Here is a 19028-nt window from a genome sequence, read left to right as displayed (position 1 = left end):
TTAATTCTATGTTTAAGCCAGAGGATTTTCTTTCAATTAAGTGAACATTTTTATGCCATTATGGTCAACAATCCACTCATGCGGTTTTTAAAATCTGAAATATTTTCTCTCTTATGTGCATGCACACACACCACACACACTCTCTCGCTCACACACACACACACACACACACACACACACACACACACACACACACACACACACACACACACACACACACACACACACACACACACACACACACACACACACACACACACACCTCACACACACCTCATACACACCTCACACACACCTCACACACAACACACACTCGCTCTCTCTCTCTCTCACACACACAGACACACTCTCACACACAGACCCACACACTCTCTCACACACACACAGACCCACACACTCTCTCACACAAACAGACACACACTTTCTCACACAAATATTCTCTCACACAGGATATACACACTTTCTTATGCAGACACTCTAATTCTTTCTCTCTCACACACAGGTAAGAGAGAGAGAGTGGAAAGAGAGAGGCAGGGGGAGACAGGGGGAAGAGAGAGGGAGGGGAAAGAGAGAGCAGGAAGAGAGAGGGAGTGGAAGAGAAGGGTCGAGAAATGGGGAAGAGAGAGAAAGGGGGATAGAGAGAGAGGAAGGAGAGAGAGTGGGAAGAGAGAGAGAGGGGAGAGACATGGTGGAAGAGAGATGGGAATTGGGGGAGGAGAGAAAGGGATAGAGAGAGCAGGAAAGCAAGGGGTGGGAGATAGTGAGGGTGGAGAGAGTGGGGGTAGAGAGAGAGGGTGGGATAGAAAGGGGAGGAGAGAGGGGGAGAGATGGGGCAAGAGAGAAGGGATGGGTAGAAAGAATGGGGAGAGAGAAAAGGGGGGAGAGAGCATGGGGAGGGAAAGAGAGTGAAGGGGGAAGTAGAGAGAGGGAGAAATAGAGAGAGAGAGAGGGGGAGGAGAGAGAGGGTAGAGAGTATGAAGGGGAGAGAGAAGGTAGAGTATGGAGAGGGGAAAGAGTGGTAGGGGGTCAGAGAGATGGAGAGAAAGAGAGATGAGAGGAGTCAACTGCCTACCTGCTGGCCTGGAGTATTGAGGGTACCTATTAGAGGCCTGTAGAGGGGGCTTGCAGAGCTGCCTGCTGGAGTGTCCTCACAGAGGTGCCTATCAGGGGAGCTTCCCTTCCACTAGCCCACAGCATGCTGCCTTAGACAAGCACCTCCAAAGATAACCTCCAGATGGCTCCCTCTGCAAGGTTTGCAGGCAGAGACCTGGGCCCCTTTAATCACCGGGCCCAGAAAAGGAGTCCTGGCTGCCCCCCCCCCCTGTCAGGGGCCCTGCATACACACACTCCTCCCTGCAGTTTTCATTGAGAGCAGGGGCAGGCAGAGTATAGGTGGGCTCTGACTAGCTCCATCCCCAGCTCTCGCGCAGCCTCTGCCTCCTGTACTCCGATGAGGGGTGTACCGCTGCCGGTTCCAGCACCAGATCAGGCTTTGATGTTGCTGGGGAGCGCAGTGGTGATTTACAGGTCAGCCATCACTGCACATACAGTTGCACAGAGGCCAGGGAGGGAAATTTAGGCATTTCCATCTCTGATGTACAGTACACACAAATAATTAAATCTTAAACAGAATGCTCAGCTTTAAATCATTAAGTTAACAAATAAAAAAAAATCAATCAGCCCAGACCAAGAGTAAATTGACTTTTTACACTGAAATACTATTTATGGTAATTGTGACAGGGTGAAGTCAACCCCTATCAGTTATGCCTGGGAAACATATGTCTGAGTGCTTCATCCAACACTCATAAGGGTTAACTCAGGTGGAAGCTAGCTAATCAGGATGTAAGCTGACACCTGAGAGCCAGCAAGGTAGATAAGGATCTTGTTACCAGCAGTAGCTGGCTGTCTGAGATGAGAGCACATGGATAGATGTGCTGCTAGCCAGAAGGATACAGCACACTACTTACTGCAGCCAAAGTAAGATTTCTTTCATTTGTTTGCATGACTGCTTAAAAAGACTCTTACGGTTTGGGTATGGTTTAGCCAGCCAGCCTGCTAGCTAGGACTGCTGTGTTAGTCAGTTTTCTCCCAACGTGGAGCAGGATTTATTTGCTTAAAGGGACAGTGTACCCGCATGTTATGTTGCTGTGGAGAAATAAAGCCACTGAACGTTTTCATTTATCCTGAAACTACACGTGTGGACTGTTCCCTGACCTCGGCTACAGGCCGTCCTGCCACAGTAATATTACAAATTCAATTATTTAAACCAATTTTCAGCGAATTTCCAAATTATATTTATGTCCAAATTCCAGTGTAATCAGTCACTTTGTAACCATATTGCATAATGTTTAAGGTTGCATGACCACTAGAGATAAGATTAAATAAGGGTAAAGAACCCACATGTACAAAACCGCACATTATTTAGAAAAGATTGTTTTAAACAAAAAACAATTAAAAAGTACAGTAACTACTCATTCATGATGTCACAGTACCAGCTGAAAAACTTAGCAGAACATCACTGTCCTAACTACTACTCCAAGAAAGATATGTTTTATGGTGTTGAATTATATTTTACTCAATTACTGTTTTTATCTGTAAACTAAAACAATTTGGCAACTGATGTACTGTACAGGAGAAGACAAATGGGATGCGCTCCAAATTACAATGTGAAGTGTTAGAAAGGGATTGAAACTGTATAAAGCACTTGAAACAAAGTGAATTAAAAGTGTCAACAAAACCACGTGATTCAAGGAACTTCACTTATAATTGAGAGAGTTGCTGCTGATCAAGTACTGTAGATGGCTCAAACATCAGAAACTAGGAAATGGGGGAAAAAAAGAGCGAAGCGCAAACTCTCATGGTGCAGTATAGAAAATAATGTAGGGGTTCAAAAGGAGGGAATGTATCCACGTACAGCCTATATATTCAATGTAGACAATTTGGTATAATAACCATCAGGGATCTCCAATTTAGCCGGACCCTCGCATGGGGGTCTCTAAGAATGACATCAATGTAGTAAAATGACACATTTTTCAGATATTACAACATTTCTCAGCATTTATTATTACATCTGGGCAATGTTTCAGTAAAATAATCTGAGTACCATCCATTAGTAGTATCTTAGTACTGTAATTGAATGAACTGTTGCTCGTTTACAAGCAGGAAGCTGCATAGTATGTCACTTTAACTGAGGGTTCCCCCAGAGCTAACTTGTGGTCCCCTGACACACACAAAAAAAAACTATAAATAAAGCCAAAGTGTCAACTACTGATGAATAATGTCAGTGGCTTTCTACTGGCTGCCGGACTGAGACTGATTCTTGCAACTATTTTCTCTCCACAAGACAAAAGTTCTCAGGAACTGGAGGAACCTTGAAGGCCAGGAGATGAGCCCAGGTAATACAAAAAAATAATGTGCAAAGAAAAAAATTAGCATGGATTAAGAAGCTTGGTCAGCATTTTGTATTCCCTATTTTAATATTGTCAACACCACATATGTCAAAACATCTCCAGATTCTCCAGAACCATTTGTGTTGTGTGAACTCTGTACTCATACTGTTTTTTATGTTTTGAACTATGGTCAGCAAAGGTGACTCACTGTGAGTGCTCATATGCATGTCATTATCCAGAATCCCAGACCTTGAGTGGAAGCATTGTATGGTAAGAGATAATGGGGAAAGGCAGGGTTGCAGACGTGTCTGAGATGTGAATGTGCTCCCAAATGGTATTTTTAGTTGCTGAACTATTGTCAGACTTTTCATTGCATTTGGAGAATTGGTTGCATATAGTAGTAGTTTCATATAGCAGTAGTTGCACATAGCAGTATTTGCATATAGCAGTAGGAAATGTCAATTTCGGCATCTCTTGTCATTTTCTCTAAATATTAGTTACTAGCTGAGAGACCCGGCGTTGCCCGTGAGTTAAATTTCCCGCTAGGAGGAGGGGGAGGTGCAGGATGGGGAGGGGGGACAGCGGACGGGAGGGTGGGGGGAGAGCGGACGGGAGGGTGGGGGGAGAGCGGACGGGAGGGTGGGGGGAGAGCGGACGGGAGGGTGGGGGGAGAGCGGATGGGAGGGTGGGGGGAGAGCGGACGGGAGGGGGGGAGAGCGGACGGGAGGGGGGGGAGAGCGGACAGGAGGGGGGGGGACAGTGGACAGGAGGGGGGGGACAGTGGACAGAGGGGGGACAGTGGACAGGAGGGGGGGGTTAGTGGACAGGGGGGGGCAGTGGACAGGAGGGGGGCAGTGGACAGAGGGGGGGACAGTGGACAGAGGGGGGGACAGTGGACAGGAGGGGGGGGTTAGTGGACAGGGGGGGGCAGTGGACAGGAGGGGGGCAGTGGACAGAGGGGGGGACAGTGGACAGAGGGGGGGACAGTGGACAGGAGGGGGGGTTAGTGGACAGGGGGGGGCAGTGGACAGGAGGGGGGCAGTGGACAGAGGGGGGGACAGTGGACAGAGGGGGGGGACAGTGGACAGAGGGGGGGGGACAGTGGACAGGAGGGGGGGTTAGTGGACAGGGGGGTGGCAGTGGACAGGAGGGGGGCAGTGGACAGGAGGGGGGGGCAGTGGACAGAGGGGGGGACAGTGGACATAGGGGGGGGACAGTGGACAGAGGGGGGGGACAGTGGACAGGAGGGGGGTGAGTTGCTTAAAATTTCCGGGTCTCTCCTCTCCACTCCCCCTGTATGTTTCTCCGCTCCCCACTCTCTCTCTGCTCCTGCCCCCCCCATGTGACACACACACACAGTGTCCCACACACAGTGACACACACACACAGTGACACACACACAGTGACACACACACAGTGACACACACATAATGACACACACACACAGTGTCCCACACACAGTGACACACACACACAGTGTCCCACACACAGTGACACACACACAGTGACACACACATAATGACACACACACACACAGTGTCACACACAGTGTCACACACACACACACAGTGACACACACACACACACACACACACACACACACACACAGTGAGACACACACACAGTGACACACACACAGTGTCACACACACACAGTGACACACACACACACACACACAGTGAGACACATACACAGTGACACACACACACAGTGACACACACACACAGTGACACACACACACATGTCACCTCTCCTTCAGGGCGCCGCCATCTTAGTTAGTCCGCGAGGGAGGAAGGGGGTCCTTCCGGGTGCCGCCATCTTAGGTGGCCGCGTGTCCCCCCGCCGGGGAGGGAGGTGAGTGGAGCGGGAGGGAGTTGAGCGGGAGGGAGGTGAGTGGAGCGGGAGGGAGGGGAGCGGGAGGGAGTGGAGCGGGAGGGAGTGGAGCGGGAGGGAGTGGAGCGGTCTTAGTTAGTCCGCGAGGGAGGAAGGGGGTCCTTCCGGGCGCCGCCATCTTAGGTGGCCGCGTGTCCCCCCGCCAGGGAGGGAGGTGAGTGGAGTGGGAGGGAGTGGAGCGGGAGGGAGGTGAGTGGCGGGAGGGAGTGGAGCGGGAGGGAGTGGAGCGGGAGGGAGTGGAGCGGGAGGGAGGGGAGGTGAGTGGAGCAGGAGGTGAGTGGAGTGGGAGGGAGTGGAGCAGGAGGGAGGTGAGTGGAGCAGGAGAGAGGCGAGTGGAGCAGGAGGGAGGTGAGTGGAGCGGGAGGGAGGTAAGTGGAGCTCCGGGGAGGGAGGTGAGTGGAGCTCCAGGGAGGGAGGTGAGTGTGATGAGGGGGAGAGAGGACAGAGAGAGTGTATGTGTGGCCGAGGGGGAAGAGAGAGAGAGAGAGAGAGGTGTGTATGTGTGTGTGTGTGTCCTTGTCCTCCTTTGGCCCGTCACTCCGCCTCAGGCCAATGAGAGGTGTGCGGGGGCGGGCGGACCAAGGGACCAATGAGATTTCCCCTAGGGACACAGGCCATGCAGACAGGCATACAGTGCTTTCACTAATATAGTATATAAGATGGGGTGTTATAAAACTATTTTACTAAAATACATGTATTAAATGTAAAAAATATTTATACAATTTTTCTGTCTGCAGCACATGTTGCAGAGGTTGTTATCACAGATACTCACCAATAATACATATCATTCCCCCAATTGTAATAGCCACTAAGTAGGGTGAACCTTGTCTACAATAGTATGTGATATAATTCCTTATACTGTGTAAGTATTACTACTCAATAATAAGCAAATGACGATGTCATCATAGAGTTATTGCAAGTTACATTTATTAGAGCTACGGAGGATCCTATCACACCTTTAACCCTTCATTTTTTAAATAAAAAGGTCATTAACCTATCTTGTGTCTATTTTGTATTTTTAATTATTGCCATTTATTTTATATAGTATTTTATATAACACTCAATAACAACAGTGAGAACAGAGACTTGCAAAAGCACGAAAAGAGCTTCTTTTAAATAGCACTCGAATGAAGTGATGAATTGTTTGCGTAATTAAAACGTAATTTTTAATAAAATTCCCTTATTAGGAAAAAATAGACAAGCAGCGACATTTAGACAACACACAAATTAAATTAAAATAAGAGGATCATGTCGCTCACTGTTGGGAAGAATGGATTATTTCCACTATTCCAAACCCTCTGTACAAATAGAGTGTAATTGGTGGGTGTGGATAGATTCATCTGGGATAATCCCAGATAGCGCAGATCAATGTGACATGTAGGATAAAGTTGAGTTACCTAGAGGTCAAACCCTTCACATTTTTGGAAGGAATATTGGTGGCTCATGGTATCCGTTTATTTTCTCCAAGAATATGGAAAACAAACAGGACAGTTTTTAGCAATTTCATTTGATGATTTGAATAATCAAGACCACAAGAACGGTTTCGTCAGGAATAACCCTGACATCATTTCCTAAATCTCCCTCCCACACAGTTCCTTTTCGGTTCACTGGGTGTGTTGCTATTTCTGTATGCTCTGGGTTTTCCTCTGTCGATCTCCTCTTCGGTGCTCCTGCCTTCTGTCTCTGCATGCCTTATAGTTTCCTGTTTCCTGCTCTTCTTTGCCTTTGCTTTGTGATACTGAGTCCTGCTTCTGACCTGACCCGTTCCATGTTTAGTCCTGATTTCATATTAAAGGCCCTTGCCTATTTACTGGCTTGTCCCTGTCAGTTTCTTGCTTGCAAGTCCCAGTCCTGTTCCCTAGTCCCAGTCCTATTCCCTAGTCCCAGTCCTGTTCCCTAGTCCCAGTCCTGATCCTGAGTCCCAAACCTGACCCTGAGTCCCAGTCCTAATCCTAAATCCCAGTCCTGTTCCTGAGTTCCAGTCCTGTTCCTGTGTCCTTTGCCTGTGACCCCAACCATGCTATCTGCTGCCTGCTTCCAACTGCTGCCGGTGACCCTGACAACGTCGCCTGCCTGTGACCCCAACCACGCCGCCTGCCGCCTGCCGCCTGCCTCCAATCTCATTTGACCATGACATGCTATCTGCCATCTGCCTGTGACTCTGACGAGTCTTGCCTGGTCCCACTGTTCTGGCCACCAAGGTCCTACCTGCTCCTGTAGTCTCCCTCGTGACAGAAAGTAAAAGCCACTTCTGGACCTTATCCATCCCCTGCCTGCTTCAGCATACCCCTTCCGCTGGCGTTGGGGGAAGATAAAAACTTTTGTTGGTGTTTTGAAGACCAATTTGGGATCCTTAAAAAAAAGTCTTTTTGTTGAAAGTGTTCTGTAGAATTATTGTGCACTTTGTCCCTGAGAAGAGTTCTCTTTTTCTTTTTTTGGGGGAATTCCAGTTGAAGAGGCTTTTTCAGCTTCCGAAAGAAAACTCTCCACTGTACCCCATGTAAGATTGGGAAGGCGTATTGCGTCCAAAACTTTTCTGCTAAGGCTGAAACTGTTTCTGCAGAGACCAGTGCACTTTTCTTTGAGTTTTTTGCAGTGCCTGGTTTAACCCCTGCTGATCCCCACATTCCCTTTTCCAAACCTCAGCTTGTATTTCCCTGCAGTAGCTGGTGTCACCACTTCAGACTCAGACTTTCATTTCAAAGACAAGGCTTGTCTCTCTCTGCATTACCTGATTGGGCCACTGGAGACTTGTGTTACCTTGATTTCTTTGCTTGGGTGTACCACTGCTGTTTTTACTGGTTCCCATTTCAAAAACAAGAGTACTCCCATTGTTTTATTGTTGTATGCCACGATCTCTCTGCAACCTGTGATCTTTTTAAGCCTGATTCTAAAGTTTCAGATGTAACAGCAAGTTCCTTTGTCTATGGTTCCCCCTGCAATTTATATTTCTTTGACTGATTTTAGGTCTCAAATCTAAAAGTCAGCTCTCCTATCTTTTGTCGCCCTGTTTATGCCTGGTATTTCTGTTGTTTATTCCAATGCTTTTGCCTTAAAGACACTTTTCCTCTTTACTGGTTTTCTTGGGGAGTTTGGTTTCTCTACGTCTGATTCTATGGCTTCCACTTTGAAAGCAGTCTTGAGCAGTGAATGTGAACACATACCATTGATTCTTCAGAGCTTCTCAAGGCAAAGAAAAAGAAGAAAGGAGGTTCTCCGGTTACAGTGGAAGTTGCAGAAGGATGACCTTTCAACACTAACACTAGGAAAGCCTGCATTAGAAGGGAACAGAGATATGCAGTAGCCTAAGGCAACTAGCAGAATCATCCCAGGAGTAGTGGCACAGAAAAAGGTGAAAATAAAGAGGAAGCCTTGAACCAAGATAAAGATGCCTTAACTCAGGCACTTCAAGTCACAGGGGATGAGATTGATTGCCTCTATGGACGACTAAATAAAGAGCAAGAAGCCGAGGCTGCACTACAAAAGTGTCTGTCCACAGCAATTGATAAATGCGTATTACAGGAGAGAGAAACGCATCAGTTGGAGAATGACTTAGTGATCATGTCAAGTAAGCTAGAGAAGGCATACCCTGATGCTACCCATGCCCAGAGCTTCGCTGATGAAGTTGACGCAGCACTGGAAATGTCTTTGAAGGAAGGTCACAGGCTTAATACAGAGCTTGAAGCCTCTCAGTAGGAGATTTGCCACTTCAAAACAGAGATACGTTCTGTGCGAAAGACAGTCGAAGGGTTTAATAGTGGTTTTGAAACTGTAAACCAAGAGTTGAATAACCTCTCTGTCCAAGGCAGGGAAGGACATAAGAGACTCCATGAATTTGAAGAGAAGAAGAGACTATTGGTAGAAGAAAAGTAAGGATGCAATTGGCACTGGAAGAAGCAGAGGGCGCATTGGAAAAGGAAAGAGTCAACTCCCTACAGTATGTTTCTATTTAGAACATTCTAAAATCAGAGCAGACTCTGAAAGAAAGAATAGAAGCATCCTAACAATTCAGAGATACTACAGAACCCTTATCCAAGGTAGGCTGGAGAGACAGAATTATCTGCGCAAACGCTCCACAGCTGTCATCATACAGGCCGCCTATAAAGGGATGAAAATTTGTCTGCTTTGTCGCCGGACTAAAGCAGCCTGCATTCTTCAGTCAATTTTGAGAATGCAACGACAAAGGAGGAAATATGAATATCTTAAACAATTTGTAATTGTACTGCAATCAAATGTTAGAAGGGTTCAGCAAAAAAGATGCTACAGGAAAATAAAGAAAGCTGCTTGTGTGATTCAGTCCAGATACAGATCCTGCGTCCTAACCAAGCAAGCTGTGACCGTAGCATTCGCTATGCTGTCTCAGTGCTACAGTCTGCTTTCCACATGATGCTGGAAAGAAGAAGCAGATTACGATAAAGAAGTGCAATTCTGATCCAGTCTTTCTACTGTGCAATGTGGTCTGAACCAGATTCCTTGTTAGGAAATCCGCCACCATCAAAATTCCGTCTGTGACTAGAATGAAACCGAGATATAGCCGCTATCGCACAATGAAAAAGGCATCTCTGATTATTAAGTGGTGTTTCTGTATGAATACATTACTGTATCGAGAAAGAAAGATGTCACAAGATTCAGTCGGAGCTGGTGAAAACTCTGCTAAGGGTGAGGTGTGGGAGATCTTTAATGCTGAGCCAGACACAGATGGTCACTCCAGCAACAAAGAAGAGATAGCAGCATGATGCCTAGGACAATTCGATGTCAAACCAGTGGAAGATGCTTTTCAGCGAGAAGTCTTCTGCGGGGTTAAGGACAATATTTGCCCCACTGACTCATGTTATGTACCTGGAGGGTTGTCTGATTTCCTGGCAACACCCGATGTACCGTTGCTGATGCCTACAATCCTGTGAGGAGGATAAATGCACCTCTCTTGGATTTCCCATCAGCCCCTGACGTACACATTGAGTCGGGCTTCCATCAAGGTCTCCCTGAAGAACCTGGAGGGTTGTCCAGAGGATCTCCCTGGATAAGGGGGAGAAATGTCAGGAATAACCCTGACATAGTTTTCTAAATCTCCCTCTCTCACAGTTCCTTTGTCTTTCCTCCAGGTGTGCTGCTGTTTCTGTCTTCTCTGAGTTTTCCTCTGTCAGTCTCCTCTGAGGTGTTCCTGTCTTCTGTCTCTGCCTGCCTTATAGTTTCCTGTTTCCTGCTCCTCTTTGCATTTGCTTTGTGATCCTGACTTCTGCTTCTGATCTGACCTGTTCCATGTTTAGTACTGATTTCATATTTAAGGCCATTGCCTATATACTGGCTTGTCCCTGTCTGTTTCCTGCATGCGAGTCCCAGTCCTGTTCCCGAGTTCAAGTTATGTTCCTGTGTCCTCTGCCTGACCCTGATACTGTTATCTACTGCCTGCCTCGACCTCTGCCTGTAACCCTGACCATGCCACCTGCCTCCGACCTGCCTGTGACCCCGACCTTCTATTGCAGCGAGCCACCCCTAAGGTCTCCCCTGCTGCTCTTCTCTAGATGGCGATCTTCGGGATCGCTGCGGGTCTCTGGCCTGTCGGGCCTGGCTTAGGCGTTCTTGTTTCAGGAAGCCATCCGCTTCATCCAGGTCCTGGAGTGCAAACTGTTTGCCACCTCTTTCCACCACAAGGCGGAAAGGAATGGCCTGCCGGCATCTCAAGCCCTTTTCTCGTAATAGGGTCGAGATGGGTTTCATTTCCCTATGCTTTAGGATTGTCGATCTAGAGAAGGGGTGTGCCCCCCTTCGCTCAGTGCGGCATCAAATAACGTGCAGGGTCATGTGACGTGACCCGCAGCTTCATTTGACACGGAGTTGCTGTGGAGACGCTTCCAGGCGCCGGCTGAATCAATGTAAGTTGAGGTTCCAGAGGCCTCACGCGATCCCACGGCATTGAATTGTAATGCCTTGAGGAAGAGCACACCTCCCCCCCCCCAATTTGCACACCCCTGATATAGAGAGATCACTAAATATTTGTATATTAGCATTTTCAAAGCTTAGATCTACAGGCCATTAGTATCTTTTCTTTTGTTTTGAAATAGTGTAATCTAATGACCACGTCTCTCTTGGGCCTAGAGAGTGTGTGCTCTTGACTTGAGCTGGGACAAGACTCGTGAAAAGCCTTCTGAGGTAGTTTTGCAATTGGTCCACAACCACTGTCAAAGCTAAGGGATGTTTCATATGCAGAGTTTCTGTCATCTTTCTCTATTTTCTATATCTTCTAGTCCATCTTTTATTATTCTTAGTTCCTCTGACATTTGTTGTATGTCTCCATCTGCGTTGGCCTGTCTTTTGCAAGACTCACCGGCCTTGCGTTCCAGCTCCATGGTGTGTTTGAATTCGCTGCTTTATGGTGATCGGTCTGGATCGAGCTTTTGATGTCCGTAGCTAATTTTTCCAGGTCCTTTCGGGTTATTCTCCTATTCTGTTCCTTCTCCAGGTCTACTTGTGGAGGCCCACCGCAATCTTCCCCATCCGCCACATGCTTGTTGAAATATTTCGTTACCTTATGTGGTAGCTTTTTTGGCTTTATTAGACATCTTTCCTGTTGTCCCTAATGCTTAGTTGCGCTGGTATATTTATTTTGGAGGTTTTAGTCAAATTAGTTCCTCTAATTGTGGCAGGATTCATGGAGCTGCATCAGAACACGTCCATTCTCCTCAGTGCCCGGAACAGCGCCCCCTCAACTTTTTAAAAAAAAAAATGAGAATGATGCTGACAATGAGTTATTCATACTAAAAAAGATGCTGGCAGGATCTGTCTAAATTACAAAAAGACTGTTTCTTTAAAGCTGCTATTTGCATTAAACAGTTAGTGACATGACTTGTAATTACCATCTTTTAGTAAGACTGGAATGGTATAGCCACAAATTGCTTGTAGCCTCTTAACCACCCACCATATGAGATTAGACAGCTAAAACCTGTCCTATTATTTCTCTACTATTTGAGGGAAGACATGTGATATTGGGAGATACCTTTTGGGGACATATGATGAAAAACTGTCCTGTAACTTTAAAAAAATCATTTGAGGACACACTCTTTACGTAGTATAGCTACAAGACATTCTTATGGTCTTGATTATTTAAACCACCAAATGAGATATCTAAAACCTGTCCTGTTTTATCCATACTATGAGAGAAAAAACGGATACTATAAACACCAATATTCCTTCCAAAAATGTGAAGTGTTTGACCTTTAGGTAACTGAACTCTATCATTCAAGTCATATTGATCAGCGAATCAGGGATTATCCCTCCATGAATCTGTCCACACGCACCCACCAATTTCACTCTAATTGTACAGAGGGTTTGTAGTAGTGGAAATAATCCATCCTTCCCAACAGTGAGCGACATGATCCTCTTATTTTAATTTAATTTGCGTGTTGTCTAAACATCGCTGCTTGTCTATTATTTCCTAATAAGGGCATTTTATTAAAAGTTACGTTTAATTTATGCAAACAATTCATCACTTTGATTCAAGTGCTATTTAAAAAGAACGCTTTTCTTGCTTTTGCAAGTGCAGTATCTGTTCTCACTGTCCATTACAGCACCCTATCAGTAATATATGAATATAGCAAGAGCCCCCCCCCCCCCCTCTTTGCCCCCTTTATCCCTGTTTTTAATAATACTCAATAAAGGTTAATTTTTGAGTATACAGTACTCCCATATAGAGCTCTCCTCTTCTGTTGCTTTACATTTATGAGAGCATCAAGTTAATATGGATATAGACTTTCTTTAGAGGAACAATCTTACTGTGTGTGTGTGTGTGTGTGTGTGTGTGTGTGTGTGTGTGTGTGTGTGTGTGTGTGTGTGTGTGTGTGTGTGTGTGTGTGTGTGTGTGTGTGTGTGTGTGTGTGTATGTATATACTAGATGGACTCACTAGTTCATACAAAATTTGAAAGATTTTATAAATACTGATCCAGTGGAACATAACAAAGAACCACTGGAAGCATTGACCAGGTTTTTATTTCACCTAGTTAAATGCTGAAACAAATGATTCAGATTATTTTATACATATCAATAAAACATGTTCAACTCCATTTACAGGAATTGCTGAAACTAATCAGTCAGTATTGTCTTTGAAAATTGTCCTAGTACTGTGGGTGTCTCTTGGTTACAAATTTGGAATTTGTAAAGATTGCTTGATCTCTTCAATAATTCATATTTTAAAGCATTGTTTGGAATACATTTAAGATTCATTAAAATAAAGAATTGCGAGTTATATTCGCTTATGTCATGGGAAGTATAATTAAGGAGACATTTTAACTGTCATCTGTATGGTCAGAAATTGGGACAAATTTCAGGGCTGCTAATTATTAATGAGCATGTCTGTGCAACGCTGAACTATATTTCAAAACATAAACTGCTGCAGAAACGTTATATTATTATACACACCATACATTATTGTGTGTATCCTACCCTTTCATCTTGTATACATAGACAATATCCCCTTCTGAAGTATATAAGTTTAGATATTTAATGACTAACTATGAAAGTACTTCTGCTAGGGTGGTTATGGTTATGGTTAGGGATGGTTATGCTATGAAAGTTATTTATGGCACAGCATTATGCAAACAACAGAACACATGTGGGGCTGGAAGTGATGTTAGTGGGAGAGGAGAGCGGGGTTTATGTATATACTGTGTATATATATATATACAGAGTAATGTATACATGTTACTGATTTCATATGTCCAGCACCCCACCCCAAAAAAAAACCTTAATGTCTGCACTCCTGGCAGAACACAGGAGTTATGAGAACGCAAACACCTCCCTGAAGTTAGGATAATAAACAGATTGCGGTCAAACAGTATTCCAGGGACGAGCCATGCTACAGAGATACAGCCTAAAGCAATTAATCTGTGTGACATAGACCGCATTACAGAAGTGAAGCCAGCCTCGGTCTGGGGCAGAGAAACTCCCCCTGTGAGAAGCGTCTGTCCTGCAGCTCTTTCCTCTCACTGCTAGCGTGGGTTAACTGCAGCACCTTGGAGAGCTCCGATCAACTATGTGACTGTGCACTCTGCGGAGTGCAACACTGCAGCTCTCACCGCAGACTTACTGCCGGTCCAGGTCCAAGTGTTATCTTCACAACACGTACCCAGGACTATGCATTCATGTTATCCCTGTAAGGGGCACACAGCGTCGTTATTATTGCAGCCCTCTCAGCGCTGCGAAGTTAACACCAGTCGTGTCACTTGGGGAGATTGGTTAAGGGGAAATGTGTTGCTATATATCGGATGAGGGATTGGAAAGGTGAGTTCCCTGAGGGCTACTTCCTGGCGCTCAATGCATATGCTTTAAACACAGACTCATTGATTCAGGACTGGAAGAGCCCTCAGACTCAAAAAACAAAACATTATAAGCCCATGGAACAAAAACGCAAAGCTGCTGTGTGTAAAGGATCATATGGGTCCTGGTTTCCCATTGTAATCAGACCACGTTTAGGCAACAAATTAATATATCTGCAGTACAGGCTACAGCAGCTGGTATGATCTGGTGCAGAAGTTGTGTGCACACAGGGACCAGATAAAACAGCTCTAACACTCTATTGAACACGATCCAAAAGTGATTAATACCCAACATCTTTCCTACAGATCTGCTCTAAGTATGATACACCATTAAGCCCCTGATACAGCAGCCTGCTCAATCTAATAAGGGTATTAGTCATGCGGATCTGTACAGCCAGCTCCCATCCCTCCACACACCTAGGAAGTTCCCAGTCTCCCTTATCTGCCCCAATCCCCAGGGTCTCTACAGGGAATCTCTGGCTTTTAAATGACTAGGGATTCTCATTCAGCTGCTCTCCTACCTCGATGTTCTCGGCCTCCGCCATTTTCCTCCTCAGGAGCAGGCAGCGGGAGGAGTGTTTCATTCCCATAAGAGCCTGCGAGTTTTTTTATTATTATTATTATTACTTCCAAAATTGGCAGGAAAAAAAAAATCAATGTATGTTTCTTTTAGGTGGTTTTTTTTTTCTCTCCCTCTCCACAGATCTCCAAACTGCTTCTCTCTCTCTGCTTTCCTGTAAGGTGTTAATCTTACTTCTTTGACTTGAAAGTTTCTCCCTTCTCAGTGTCCACACAGAGGTTTTCGGCCAGCTACCCAAGTCATGTAAAGGTTCCAGGTTTCATGGTCTGGGGTCAGTGGGTCTTTGGTAGTTCTCTTTGGATCATTGTATCCAGTCAGTGCTTGTCAATTGCAGGGTATACTGATCTTACTAGGTATTACTGTATGCAGAGCTGCAAGGGATGAAGTCTTGAGATTGGAACACTCCTCTGATTTCTTCTGGGAAAACTTGGTGTGATACCAAAAAAGGGCTTATTATAACATGCTGTATATTACCTTCATCATCTCTTGTGAGCTCAGTCTGAAGAAAGAAGAGCCAACCCTCTTGCAGAAAGGGTTACTATTTCCAGTGGCTTCCCTGAAGAATGCGATGCCCAGGCGTCCCTGAAGAATGAGATGCCTTGAACTTTTTTTTAAAAATATGCTCTACTTTCTGGTTCCGATCTGAATGAGGCTTTGTCTATGAGAGATTGATTTTTTTTTGGGGGGGGGGGGGGGGGTCAGCCCATTAACTCCTTCAGCTCGCCGTTTCCGTGACTGGAGAAGTCGCGTGGGGCTTTCTCTAGCCCTGTGCTTCTTACTGACTTACTTACTTCCACGTCCAATGGGGAGGATCAGATCCACAAGAGACATTGTACTGAATGCTTCTACCCTGGGCTAATGGGAAAAGCACTATCCACAATATGAATACAAAGCCCTCTGTGCTGCTATTGAGCTGAACTAAATTCACCCCTTTCAGATCCGTTCAAGCTCATTGCATAACCTATTTGTCGTAGATCAACCCTGTGCAAATCAGGATTTTGGGTTTCTAGCATATTTTGATACAATAGCAGATGCTGGTTTATTTAGGTGTGTTATATAGAGAGATTATGATGTTGCATTGCCTATTGCAATCTGATGTAAAATATGTACAGTAATTGATAAAAAGGAGTATTAGCAGAGGGCACTGTATGTAGTTAACAAGTTAAAACATGATATATATATATATATATATATATATATATATATATATATATATTCATAATTATATATATATTCATAAATATATTACAGTTATGTGGACTGCAAACATAGTTTTATTATTTACTATTACTATATACTATTATTGACCATACTATTATATACTATTATTGATTGCAAACATAGTTTTATTTCTTCATTGAAATATTTGGTTTTAGATTTAGAAGGATTTTTAGATGTTTTATTACTGTCTGTACAGTCTTTTTTTTTTTTTTTTTTCATTTGAAGAATGAAAGTACTGGAAATGTGTACCCCTCTGTTCTTAATAGCATAGAAGTATCTGTACAGTACATTCAACAGATACACATTTATACTGAAATCTACACTCATTGTTATTACACAGAAATTGCAGCTAGTTGAAGTGGAACATGTTCTTTAGTGGATGCACATGTGGTAAGGAGAGACAGAGGGAGCATGACATTACAATGCAATAGAAAAGATCAATATAATATTTTTTAAAAAGGAGACTGAAAGAAACAGAAATTATGTTTGCAGACTGTTGTCCTACTCCTTGTGCCTGATCTTTACAACTTGCTTTAATGGAATTTTAAATCCGTCTACTGTATGTTCATTCATATTTTGGAAAATTCTCTTTCAGCTGAAAATATATAGCAGGAAATGTACAGTACACCTTGGTTGTTTGTGACACATATTTAATAGACTAACAACATTTTACATTGACAATCTTTCAGGATTTTACCTCATTTAATCAGGTCAGAGAGATAATGCCTAATGCTTTTATTATAATTTTCTATTTTTAATTATAATTATTATTCATATTATTATTATTAGTTTTTAAACAAAGCATTAGACCAAGGAGGACGTGATTCTACAGTATATATTCTTAAGCGGATTTTTATGGCCAAAAATCACTATTGCAGTTAAGAGGGGTTTTCAGCTCAACAAGACCAGAACAGTCGCTTCAGACTACATAGAATAACCCCCTAACTCTTCATACTCCAAAAACAAACATACATGACATGAAATAATGTAAATCCATTGGATGGACAACCCCAGAGGTAGCCGTTCAGTGACAAACCGACCCTGCACATACTTGAATACCTGTAAGCAAGCCCCAACCCCACTACAAGACACCTTTGATTACAAGGACAGGTATGAGTTGCCCTAAACAGTATGTTTAACCTGAGTACTGCAATACCAAATGTCTGATTAGTATAATAACTGGTAAGCAATTGGCAAGAAAAAGAATTACAGATGTAGCAAGGGTTATTGCTCTCGGTACCACAATCGCTTATGGTACCATGACTGTGCATGGTCATGGCACCAAAAACAGAAAGGATGAACACTGTGGGGTTCCTGCTTCTGAATGGGAGCCCTGTAGCATTAATCTTAAGAGCCATCTGTGTGGAAGCCAAACAGTCTGGAGAAGTTGCGCATAGGGACACGGCACACTCTTCGACGGTACAGAAGCAGTCAGTTTATGTGAGTGTGCCCTGTACAAGAGCAGCTCAGAAGGTACAAAGCAATCTCCATGTCTGTCCAACCCCTTCATGATGTAGATGACTGAATATGGGTATCTATGCATGAGGGGGAACACTATAGAACCATATTCTGTCATCTACATCATCAAGGGGGTTGGGCAGGACATTTAACACTGTTCAACCCCCTTGATGATGTAGATGACTGAAAATGGTCCTATAGTATTCCCCCTCTTTATGTAGATACCCATATTATGTCATCTACATCATCAAGGAGTTGGACAAACATGGAGACTGCTTCTTACCTTCTGAGCTAAGCATTGATCCTCACCATTGTTAATCCTCCTTGGCCGCAATCGCTTCCCCGCAAGCACTGTTCTTGGCTCCGCCGATTTTTGCGTGTTCGTCCGTGGTGTGGAAGACAGTAAATCTTGCTACACCTGTAATGACTGAACCCCTAGGTGGTCTGAACATAAAGGAAAGTACCTATTTGTCATCAAATTCCCTTAAAGATGCATAGCCATCACAATTGTAAATAATTAAAAAAGAACGAAAATCCTTTTTTTCAGCACAACAATAGTCCCCAAAATTGACGGAACCCGAGGCATACATAAAAAGTGAAATTTCTGTACTAAAGACAGCTTCCAAAAAGCCACACATTCCATTAAAAGTCCTTTCAATTTTTTGTTAATAGTAGAAAATTATATGACATAGAAATGCATTTTGTAGCTATGAAGTTTCATCTTGCACAGATTGTATCTACGGTAAGAACCTAGCATGGAAAAATTAAATGGCGCAGTAAAATCTGTAATTAATGGAGAGTCTTTTTCTTTTCCTCAACGTTAATTCAATCAAATCCTTTATTAAAAGAAGTTTGTTCTGAGGCAAGCGGTGCCCCAATTCTGACCTTCCGATGTCTCTTGAGCACAAGGAACCCTAAAACATTGAGAAATATACTTAAAACAAGAAACCATGCCATTACATTTGTGCCCCTTGGTTCCCTAAATAACAAAATAGCCCAACTCCACCAGAGCCACCCATTCCAAAAGTGTAATAAATACTGCAACTCAAAAAAGAAACATGAAATAGAGCAGCGGCACCCGAATAAATGAAATCATGCTGGGTGAAAGTGTAGGGTATGAAATGTCGATTTGATATCTGCTTTTGCAAGGAAAGCCCTGGGACTAGAAATGGGCGAAT

At 44.2% G+C, this 19028-nt stretch overlaps 1 protein-coding gene across 3 annotated transcripts in view; it reads right to left on the bottom strand.

Annotated features, from left to right (window-relative positions):
• Positions 1-16057, bottom strand: part of LOC142496024 (protein arginine N-methyltransferase 8) — a 131301-nt gene extending 115244 nt beyond the window's left edge. The window contains exon 1 of one of the 3 annotated variants that reach the window (XM_075602264.1): positions 15113-16057. In XM_075602264.1, the coding sequence (XP_075458379.1) occupies positions 15113-15181 (69 nt within the window). In that variant the 5' untranslated portion in view covers positions 15182-16057. The remainder of the gene's footprint in view (positions 1-15112) is intronic. The other 2 variants (XM_075602265.1, XM_075602266.1) reach the window with 2 other exon arrangements.
• Positions 16058-19028: the final 2971 nt, after the last annotated feature.

Source organism: Ascaphus truei, chromosome 5 (genome assembly GCF_040206685.1).
Source record: "Ascaphus truei isolate aAscTru1 chromosome 5, aAscTru1.hap1, whole genome shotgun sequence".
In the NCBI taxonomy this organism is placed as follows: domain Eukaryota; kingdom Metazoa; phylum Chordata; class Amphibia; order Anura; family Ascaphidae; genus Ascaphus; species Ascaphus truei.
This window is presented reverse-complemented; position numbering and strand designations above follow the sequence as displayed.